The 12,039-nt window shown below is 26.7% G+C and overlaps 1 protein-coding gene across 12 annotated transcripts in view; it reads right to left on the bottom strand.

The window, feature by feature from the left end:
- LOC101235714 (leucine-rich repeat and guanylate kinase domain-containing protein) overlaps window positions 1-12,039 on the bottom strand; it is an 87,822-nt gene that overhangs the window by 20,070 nt on the left and 55,713 nt on the right. For 7 of the 12 annotated variants that reach the window (XM_065817248.1, XM_065817249.1, XM_065817257.1 and 4 more), the window contains 4 exons: window positions 9,044-9,125; window positions 7,322-7,449; window positions 4,155-4,208; window positions 3,548-3,637 (listed from right to left, as the gene is read on the bottom strand). In XM_065817248.1, coding sequence (XP_065673320.1) covers window positions 3,548-3,637; window positions 4,155-4,208; window positions 7,322-7,449; window positions 9,044-9,125 — 354 coding nt within the window. The remainder of the gene's footprint in view (window positions 1-3,547; window positions 3,638-4,154; window positions 4,209-7,321; window positions 7,450-9,043; window positions 9,126-12,039) is intronic. The other 5 variants (XM_065817251.1, XM_065817252.1, XM_065817250.1 and 2 more) reach the window with 2 other exon arrangements.

Below are 12,039 nucleotides of genomic sequence, written 5' to 3'. Positions count from 1 at the left end.
ATGAATCAGGTAAGCAAGATGAAGGAAGCAAATTCCAAAGAACTGATGTCAAGGAAAAAAACTAGACAAATAAGAGTTTTTGGAGCACTTAGGAACAGTCACAGAAAAAGGATGAGACTTAATTGAATGACAAGTAACATGAGAATTAATTTTAGTAGATGGCACAAGAGAAGCTAGCTCTTTGGAGCAGTGTCCATAATAATATTTTTAGAAAAGAGAAAGAGAAGTAAATAACTTATCATGGCCGATGACATGGGTTTCAAAATGGAGGGGCACAACTATCAAGTTCTGAAAAAAGTCCAATATATCTAGAATTTTCTAAAAAAAAAAAAAGTCCTTTAGAAAAAAAGTGGTGGTGGTGAGCTCCTGCCCCCTAGCTTCCTGCCTGGTGTTGTTGGCCCTGCTTATTAAGTCTTATTGCAAACTCTATTTCAAGTAGTACATCTGTTTTGCCAAATAAGTTTATTCAAAATATTGAGAAGCTATTTGCGTCAGATAAATTTTGCTCAATGCAAGTATTACGGTAAGTCTTTTAGAATTTAAGATTAAGAAATATTTTGACAGATTCCAATTTTGTCAAAATGCTGTATCAAATTTAATCCTGGTTTACACCATGTATATATATACATTAGGGTTTGGCTTTTTTCAACCCCATGCTCCTGTACTGTAGTTGTACTTTACTGTAGTTATACTATACTGTAGATGAACTTTTACCTAAAAAGCATGAAATTAACTATTTGCATATCTTTTAAAAAAAGTTTACCCGCCATTGAAAAATCAATTTTAACATAAGTACTGCTACGTATTCAAATGTATTTAGAATGTCATAGCCATGTAATACAATAAATATTTAATCCAACAATGACTCAGACCGTTGACCTTGCTCTTGCTTGTTGCATAGAAGGAAAAGAAGGTGCAATTTGTCTTTATTTTTGCATGACAAATACATTTCCATCATTACTTTGATTGCGCGCTCTTTGCATTGATTACTTCTGAGGATCTGTAGTATGGATGGCTCTTGCTTTAAGTGATTTTTCAAAGAACTTAAAGCCTTTTTGTATGGATTCAGTACTTCAGCCAAGTTATTAAAGTCATTTTCATTGTACAATTAACTGATCTGTAAACCAATGGTTTGCCCAGCCATACAATATAAATTGACTCTCTGCAGAACTGTTCTGAAAAAGGAATTAAAATAAGGCCATGATCGCTTGTATACCTCTGGAATTCCACCTTGCATTGCTGGTGTTGGGTAATTTCTGAAACCTGATCAATGGAAAATGTCCCTTTACATAAAAAAAGCGGAACACTCAAGTGAGATGAAATAAAAATTTCATATTATCTCTCCAGCCTGATGTTTTGAGAATTACTTCTATTCCATTATCAAACTGTATTTTCAGTTGTTCGTACTCCTTCAACAGTTGGGATACAAATGAATATTTGATGTTTGGTGATTGTGTTTTACTTCCAAGTTCTTCATCCATCACCAAACAGAGGATTCTATCTAATACATGGTGTTGACAACTGATAAACTGAGATTTGTTGATGCATTTCTCTATAAACATTCGTTGCAATATTACAACAACACCATTCTTTTTTCAAGTGTTAACGCTGGTGGTATCAACAATTATTTGTATTGATTGCAACAATCATTTGTATTGAATTCCATAGGTGAAATTTATCAAGGACTTGAGAAATTCCTTGAGAAATAGTTTTTCCCCTGCCATCTACCAAGCCCAGGACATCAAATTTGATTTCTCTTTCATTTTTAAGGACGACCACTTGATAATCGATTCCGTTAATGTGCTTGTCATCAAAGCGTAAGGACCAACTTTCCATATGCAACTTTTCAATCATTTCTTTTTTCAGCTTGATTGCCTCTTTGACTGTTGACTTGTAAATAGCTGATTGACATGGAGTTGGGATGTCAATGCCTTCACGAGCCAATTGCTTACATATGTTAGCAGCTTTGTTTGTTGATACTCTTGTGTAGGTCACCAAGTTGCCTGCAATTTTGCTTTAATGATGTTTTCTGCTTGGTGTAGGAGTAATCTCATCTTCTTCTTCATAATTTTCATATTCACTGTCGCCAGCCTCAGTCAGAACCACTAAAAACGAGGATAGTAAGATGATGAGTTGGATGACCTATTAGAAAGTTTTTGTCTTTTAGAGGGATGAATTGTTTCTTTACTGGCCGCTTGGCCTGTAGAGTATCCCACTGTTCCTTTGCTTTCCACTTGGAGATAGTACAGTTGCTTGTCCTCAGAACATAACTTTGTTCCATCCACTTTAGAAATATCAAAATTTCATCAAGGGGTTCGTAGCTCCCCCGCTTGGCATAGTCATCATAACATTTCAGTATTTTATCAAGCTTTGCTCATGTAACCCAATCAGATATATGGGAAAAATTCAGTTTATTCTTCCGCAATTTGGTGACTTCTTTGGAAACTTCAGCTATTCGCTCCTTTCTTCCTTTGATTTTTGGTCCAAGGAAATGGTAGCGTCTGATAATTTGCTTTTGGAGAGGCATTCTGCACTTTTCTTCCAGCGAATATTCTTCCAAAGGGACCATTCTTCTTCTTTTATGAGAGTCTTCAAATTTTACCAGGTTATTAGTCCCGACATCTATGTTCTTTTGAATGCTACTATTGCTAGGCTTGTACATCGCCATTTGTTGCTTCCGTAATAATATAAAATTAGATAAGCAGCTATATATACACAGTATAAATTATTCTAGAATATACTAAATTGTTCCAGAATGTTCTAAATTGTTCTAGAATATTCTAAATTATTATAGAATATTCTTAATTATTCCAGAATGTTCTAAATTGTTCCAGAATGTTCTAAATTGTTCCAGAATGTTCTAAATTGTTCCAGAATGTTCTAAATTGTTCCAGAATGTTCTAAATTGTTCTAGAATATTCTAAATTGTTCTAGAATATTCTTAATTGTTCCAGAATGTTCTAAAGTCGTCTAAAATATTCTGGATTTTTCCATAATGTTCTAAAGTTCTAAACACTTCTAATCTATACAAGTTTTAAATAATTTTCAGCAAAGCCAGACGTATTAGTAGTAGCAGTAACAAGATTAAATAAAAGTAGTAGCAGTAACAAGATTAAAGATAAAAGACGATTCATAATTTTAATTCCGGGGTGACCTTTTTTTACAACCTAGAGGAATTGAACATGTTTTCTATGTTTTCTAACAAAAGATCATCGATTTATGACAGGAAATAATTTTTTTTTTAAAAGTCAAAAATTCATAACCCTAGTATATATATATATATATATATATATATATATATATATATATATATATATATATATATATATATATATATATATATATATATATATATATATATATATTATATATGTATATATATATATATTATATATGTATATATATATATATTATATATATATATATATATTATATATATATATATATATATACACACACACACATACACACATTATTTTATACATATATCATATCTTATGTATGTGTTTTAATTATAACTAGTTTTTTTCTAAGAAAAAAATTATACCTGATTGTTCTGTAAATTTAATTTTCTAAGCATAATGAGTCCAGTTAAGCCATTTAAAGAACTGATTTTATTTGAAGACATATTTAAATGCTGGAAAAAAAGTTTATATATTTACAACAATAATAATGAAAGCAAGAACAACAACATAATAATACTAATAACAATGCTTATTTTTGTAGTATTATTATTGTATGCCTATTTTCTTGGTTTTATGCAACAGAATTTATGTTTTTAATGCTTTATTTAGCTAAGTATTAACTTTTAATTATCAAATTTCCTGTTACTTTTAATTAGTGATCAACTTTTACTAATGCAAATTCATCTGAAACATTAAATCATTCTACTGGTGATAATGTGATTGTCATTATTTTATTTAACTTGATAATGGTTAAATTTATTTATGTTAACTTTATAAATAAACATTATATGGTTTAACTTTAAATTGGCAGTTAAACATTATAAGGGTTAAACTTACTTTATTTGTTAAACTGTAAACTTTTAAAACAAAAACATCTATAAACAATTGAAAAATTCTGCATATTTTAAACTAAAATATTATAGAAGCCATCATATTTCAAAAAAAAAACATTATTTGTCCAATTCAAACCTGCAGCTTTTGAAGATTTTCAAGACCCATTATGTCTGTAATTTGATTGTTACTCTAAAGTTAATAATTTCTTGAAAAAATATAATTAAACATATTTACTAATATCATATGTACTACATCCCCTGATAGTATATGAATCCACTATTGTGAATTTACATACTATCAGAGGATGTAGTACTGTTACCTATTTATAAAAAAATGTTTGTTTTTTGAATTAGAAGTGAACAAAAAGAAAACTAGAAAAAAGTTTTAAATGGAAAAAGTAGTCATTTTAACTGATTTTTGAAAAGAGTTTGTTTACCCATTAAAAATTTTTTTTTTTTTGCAAACTTGTCAGTTGTCATTTTCCTAAATATTTTTCAACAACTACAAAAAGTGCCCCTGTTGTGCAATGGGAACTTATGACTTGAGATTTTAATATTTAGTAAAAGATAAGCAAATAAATAACACAATTACACAAAAAAAAAAAAAAAATTAAATTTAAAAAATTCATAATTGGTAAACCAAAACTACCATAGTAAATCAAAACCAACTTGACTACACTGAAACTAATATAGCAAACAAAACCAACTTGACTACACTGAAACTAATATAGTAAATCAAAACTAACTTGACTACACTGAAACTAATATAGTAAATCAAAACCAACTTGACGACACTGGAACTAATATAGCAAATCAAAACCAACCTGACTACACTGAAACTAATATAGTAAATCAAAACCAACTATTGGTGCGCTAAAAGCTTAATCAATTTTATAATCAATTTAATTCTTTAAAATAAACTTTGCAACGTATCCAATAGTCATTGGTTATGTTGCAAAAAAACAAACATTTTATTTCAGAAAAGTATGAAATAATTTGCTGTGCTCTTCTGAGACCGCCAGCCTAAATTTTGGTTTACTATAATTTTTTTTGTTTAATTGATTAACTGTTTAATTATTACTATTTATTATACTGTTTCATTATTTAACTATTTTTTATTCTATGCTTAATGATTATTATTTATTTAACTATGTTTTACATTATATAGGGAATAATATTGTATTAGGTGGTCTTTACATTCTAGCATCTATCTTTATATTGAGTAATCTCTGTGGAGAAATCTTTTATCAGGCAAGTTTACTACAGATTAAGTAATCTCTGTGGAGAAATACTTTAAATAAAGTGATTAAAATATTCTGAACATAGTTTGAATGTTTGTTATTGGCTCTTTACAATATACTTTTTACTCATATTTTGGCTATATCAAGAAAATTGGGTGCTATATCAAGAAAATTGGGTGCTATATCAAGAAAATTGGGTGCTATATCAAGAAAATTGGGTGATATATCAAGAAAATTGGGTGCTATATCAAGAAAATTGGGAGCTATATCAAGAAAATTAAGCATTTTTGTTTTGTTTTTAACTTCAACTGTATACTGTATAGCAGGATGTTAATGATTTAAAATGTCATTTTTTTTGTTTGTTTAAGGTTCAGAAACCATGGAAGACCATCCTCAATGTATTTTTAAAATAATTTCAGGTTAAGTGTAGGATTTATTATCAATGCCAATTTAATTTGGAATTATAGAATAGATTGTGAGAGTAATATCATAAATGAGAACACTATTAGACTATATTGGGCTTTATTTATTTTTATTGATAGAAGTATCGAGCCTAAGAAATGAAAAACTATAAAAATGTTACTACCCATTCAACAAATTTACATTAAATTAACATTTTTGTGAACATATTAACCAATTTATTAACAAAAAATTAGTGTACAATGTGTCCGACAAAAATTAAGTAAAGATCCTAGTGCCAGTTAGCAAAATGTTGCAAAAATTTAAAGATCTTTTAAAACTAACTAAAAAACAATGTTTTTCTAAAGAGGAATAAAAAATCAAAACACTTTACATAAAATTTACTTAAGCACTTTATACTGTCTTAAAAAAATTTACATAAAACTTTAAATAAGCACTTTATAATGTCTCAAAAAACTTTACATAAAACTTAAATTGACTCTAAAATACTCAGCTTCAAGTTGAAAAATTAGTCATAGTAGCATTTGCATACTATTTTGATAGAATTAGTGAAAAGTAAACAAACAAATGAACAGCAAGCAGCCAAGAGACACATCAGTGCAAAATAATATTGAAGTTTTTAACAGTTGTATAAATTATTATCCTTTGGGATTTCCACAACCCAAGTTTCATCTAAACCATATGAAGCCTGATGAATAAACCTAATCCTGATGAATAATCAAAAATACAATATCTTTAACTGTTGTTTGGAGTGTTGGAAATCATTATTTTATAACATACATTTTATTAGATTTATTGGTTTGTTGCTATTTGCACATATTTTGTCAAATACAATCTATTTAAAAAAATTTTAAAAAATTGAGTTTTTTGAGAATTTAAAAAAATTGAGTTTTTTTATTTAAATTGGTGGCAATAGTTTTAGCAACATGCAGAAAACACAAGGTAAGCAGATTCATTAATTTTGCCATTAAATAATGTATATGGTCCTTAAAACAGAAAAATCTTTATTAAAAATTTCAAAACTTTTAAAACTGGTACATTAAAACATGAGTTAAAAGTTTTGATTATTATTCATATCTAAATTTTTTATGTTTAGTTTAGATTTTAAAAATTGTTTTAAAATCTAAACAAAACATAAAAAATTTAGATATTAAATTTAAAAATTAAAACTCTTCACCAAAGTTGGTAGTGGTGTAGTGGTAGAGCGCTTGCTTTGTTGGCAAGAAGTTCAGAGTTTAATCCCAATTATGCTCCTGGTAGTACCACCTTCAACATGTTTCTCCGTGCAACAGTCTTGTTCATCAAATCTTATCCATCAAGATTTGTGTTTTAGAGTTCAAGAGTTGAGAGAAAGTTCTAACAATAAAAAAAATTTGGCCCTCTTGGCACTGAGGAGGTGAATAACAAAAAAAAAAAAAAAAGACCCCAATAACAATAGTTAACCAAAAAAAGTTTGAGTAAACCACAATTTACCCTGACATTCTTAGAAAAAGCAAAAATGAATTATGTGTATAGATCACATAAAATAAAATCAAACTATATATGCAAACACAGCAACTTTTACTTACCTTGAAAATGTTTGCTTATGATAACTAAAAATTAATTTAAACATTACTAATAAACTAACAATAAGTCAACTTACCAGGTCTAGTGTTGTAAGAAACTTTAAATGTTCTAATCCAAATGTATTTTCGATTTTGTTATGAGATAAACTTAATTCGGAAAGTTGTGTGCACTTAGCTAGACCATCAATTTTAGCAATTTGATTAACTTTCTCATGTTAAAGAATGTGTGTGTGCATATATATATATATATATATATATATATATATATATATATATATATATATATATATATACACATGCATGTTAAAAAAATTTCTAATATTTTTGAAGAAGATTATGTGGAAATGAATGCAATAAAAATTTTGCTAAAATCAATTAAAGTTGGAATCGAAAGGCTTAGCTGAAGTAACACTACTCTACTTGACGCAGAAGGTGTATTGATATTCATCTTTCACTTATAATCACGAAAGTTTACGCAAAATATACTGAACATTAAAGGCCTTTTAGCTGACATTATGTCACCATAAAAATTAGGGCGACATAAATTCCTGACTAAATTCTATTAATACAAATCTACTATTCTATAGAAATGTTTTATATGTTTATTTATATTGACAGCTTTCAAATAGGGAAGTTTATATTGACAGCTGTCAATTTTAACAAAATTTGAGAATAGTTTTTGATCTGGTTTGATATTAGGTTAGGGTTATAATTTAAGGATTTTTTTGTTCCCATTCTCTAACGATACTGATTTATTTAGCCACCAACCATTATCATTAACATGTGTTTAAAATTAAACACCATTTACCAAGGTCAACAGGAAACTGTGCAGTTTGTTAAAGGATTGGAAACCTACTGTGATTATCATCAACATTTTCAAAAATAAACTTAATATCAAACAAAAGTTTGCTTTTTTGATTTGAAAACAACTTTGTTTTGTAAAAATTTGATAGTTCAGCATTCAATTACAATAAACCTAAAAGTCAACTAAAACACTTAAATTCTAAAACTAATAAATATCATTTTATTGGAGATAACTATATTTAATAGTCTTATATGGTAACTACTTATAATAAAATATTCCTTACTTTTAATAATATTGTTCAACTTTTAATAACAACAATAATAAAAAATGTTCTTACAGGTAGTATTTAAATTACTATGATGTAGCATATACAGGTAGTATTTAAATTACTATGATATAGCACCTGGTAAAACAGATTATTATGGCCTAGAGTGGTGACGAATACTAAAAGTATTCAACACCACTTTAGAGTGTCACCACACTAGAATGGTGTTGAATACTGAAAGTTTAGTTTTAATGTATGCATATATAAAGTAGATAAGTATGTCATATGATCAGATAAATAACTCCATATTTTAATGATTCTTTTATAGAAGCAATACCTCAATGTGTTATTATTTAATTTGTTATGCGAAACAAATTTCTAAGCATAACATCTTCTTGAAAAGTGAGAAGAAACAAATGCAAATAGGTATGTAGACAAGCCAGCATTTGAATATATATAGTAGAGAGCTGATTTAAACTGGCATATGCAGGTATATTTTTAAAGTTACACTTGTATTGATTTAAACTATAATGCACACTTGGTTCTACACTTGTGTGATTTAAACTATAATGTTATTTTCTTATTTAAATATAACTTTTAGGTAAGTTGCTTTTATCACAGCTAAGGAGCTTCTATTTTCCTTGCTTTTTTAATATTTAAGTTTTACCAAAAAAACAAAATAAGGCATAAAAAAAGTAAAACAAAAATACAAGTATGGAAAAAAGATACAATCCAGCAATAGCGTTTCTAATAATGGATGACAAGATAAATCATTAATTTCATTTATAAAGTTAAATGTGCAATCAATTATCTAAAATAAAATCAAATTAAAATAAGTGAATTTAAACTTGTACAAATAAAAATTAACAGATCTGTAAATTAAACAACAACAAAAGCAACAACAACAATAAGCTATTTATTTTTCATTAATATTTATTTTATAATACAACAATACAATATAACAGTAACAAAAACAATAAAATTAATAATAAAAAATACAACAGTAATTATAATAATAATAATAATAACAATAATAAAAGCAGAAACAATAAAAATAACTATATTAATAATAATATAAAACTATAATTTTCAAATTTTTTAAAATGGTAAATCACCCCAAGGTCAAGAAGGCCACTAAAGATAAGGAGGCTGCTTAATTGTGGTTATAACCCTCTTTCAACTCTATAACTCCGAAACACGAACCTTGACAAAGAAGGCTGCTGCACGGAGAAACAAGTTGAGCACGGTACTACCAGGGACGTGGTGGGGATCAAACTCGAAATCTCTTGCTTAAAAATCTGCTCCTCTATCACTACACCACTACCCCATAAATAATAACATAAAATAGAAATAATAATATAAAATAAATAACATTTTTTTAAAAACATTTTAACAACATGTTTCATCAATAATACTTGACATCATCAAGTTTAAAAAAAAATTCGTTACAATTTCTGTATATAAATATTTTTTTACTACATTAAAAAATTTTATTCATTTATTCAATTTAAATTTTCATCAGTTATTCATTTTGATGTAGCAAAAAAAATATTTATATACAGAAATTGTAATGATTTTTTTTTTTTAAATACCTGATAATGTCAATTTTTATTGATAAAACACGTTGTTAAAAAGTTTTTAAAAAATTGTTATTTATTAGAAAATTATTACTAAATTAGTGCTACCATTTATAACTATAACTATAAAAATTTAATAAGATCACAAAATTAATTATAGTAATACAAGTTATATTTTATTATAATTAAGAGTAATAAGTTATATTTATAAGAGTAATATGTTATATGTTTATTAGAAACATTTTTTATCACTATATATTATAGCTGAACTTAATAGTAGTAGCATTAATGCTCATTTGTGCATGTTTACACGAAACCTGCAGCAGTCATTGAATCCAAGACAATAGAGAGAAAGGGTTTCTCCACACTTTTTTATAGGAAAATTTGAACAAAAGTCTATGCAAATATCTAACTCATGTAAATTTCAAGATATGGAAAAAGTAAAATTTCTTAAAGGTTTACACTTTTAGTTTTGAAGTTTTCTACAAATAAATTTAGTTTGCTTAAAGAAAATGGGAATGTAATATTTTATATATTTAGAATACAATAACTATAAAATTGTTTTGCATTGCATTCTAAATAACAATTTAAAAAAACCAAGCTGATGATTTAAACTTGCCAAGCAGCCCTCTAAACTTTTTCAAAACCAGTAAGGGGGTTTTAAAAAGTGTGTTTGTATGAAAAACATAAATAAAAATTCTAACTTTATATTTAAAACAAATCATTTTATTAAAATTATTTTATTTAAAATTAAAAAAATGATAAATTACCCAATATAAAGGTAATAAGGAAGATTTAAAGTGTTACAACTATTTTACCACACCCCCATTAAACATTCTAAACCAAGTGCGCAATAATGACAGAATTTAGAAAACCATCAAAATAGTATTATACTCCGTATAGTATTGGAAGAGTCAACCCGGACACTTTTAACTTATAAGGCACGAGGCATTGTAGATGTGCACGCGGTATGTATTTGAATTTCTTATTTAACTTTCATAAATCTCTGAAATATCTTTGAATCTCTATTATCATTATCATAAATTTTATAACTATTGAAATTATTTATGTATGTTTTATAGTATGTATATTTTGTCATTTTTTAAACTGTTTTTAAAGTTACTAAAGTTTAATTTTTTAGTGTTTTAATTAATGAACCATGTTCAGTTTAGTAGGTGATGTATTGAAATTGTATTCAACAAGCTTTTAATTTTAAACTGAAGATGACCTTATTTTAGATACAAGTAAGTACTCATTTATTTTTTATTGTTGTTATTTTTGTTAGATATTCAATCATGTTTTATATGAATCTAATTATTTAGTACAGTGTTATTGTCTGGTGGTGATATTCACGTTAGATTTTATAAAAGCAAATTTACTTTAAAGAATCTTTCAAATTTACTTTTTAAAAAACTTACATTTGCATTTTTTTTTTTAGTTTCTAATTCAACAAATTTTTTTGTACAAAATGTTTAAAAATTAATAACAATATTTTGATTGTTATTCTAATTTTAGTGCCATAGCTTATCACATAAATTCTATTTTATCGTTATCTTCAGTTTTAAAGTTTGTATTTATCTTAATATAATAAAGTTATACATTTACTTAAGGGCTGTTTAAATAAAATGGGTTTGATTTTCTAAGTTGTTGTGAAGTTTATATTTTTCTGTCATGACCAATGACACAAGTTTTAAAGTGGAGGGGCACAATTGTCAATTTCTCAAAAAAGAACTCTATATCTAGAATAGGCAATAAGATTTTTCCTTAATTTATTAGAGGGAATTACCCTTACCAAAAGTGAAGTATGAGAAATTAGAAAATACTTAACTACATCTACAAATTATAAAAAAATTAACATTTTATTTTTATTTTTATTTTATTTTTTGCTTGTTTATATAACTTTACCTTTATTATCTCCTGATAGTAGAGTTATTTTTCATGTTTAACTGCAAATATTATGTATTACAAACATTTTAAATTTAGTTGTTGTTCTATTTCTTTAGTTCTACTTTGGTGCTCCACCAACTACCATGTTTACTTAGTTTACTGTTAAAATATGGTTTTAACTTAGTAAACTTTAATTACTTTAAATTTACTATGTTGAACCTTAGCTAATAGTTTTAAAAGAAATTAGTTTTTTGCAATCAA

Source organism: Hydra vulgaris, chromosome 14, assembly GCF_038396675.1.
Source record: "Hydra vulgaris chromosome 14, alternate assembly HydraT2T_AEP".
NCBI classification, from domain to species: domain Eukaryota; kingdom Metazoa; phylum Cnidaria; class Hydrozoa; order Anthoathecata; family Hydridae; genus Hydra; species Hydra vulgaris.
Note: the sequence above shows the minus strand (reverse complement) of the source record. Positions and strands in the feature narration are given on the sequence as shown.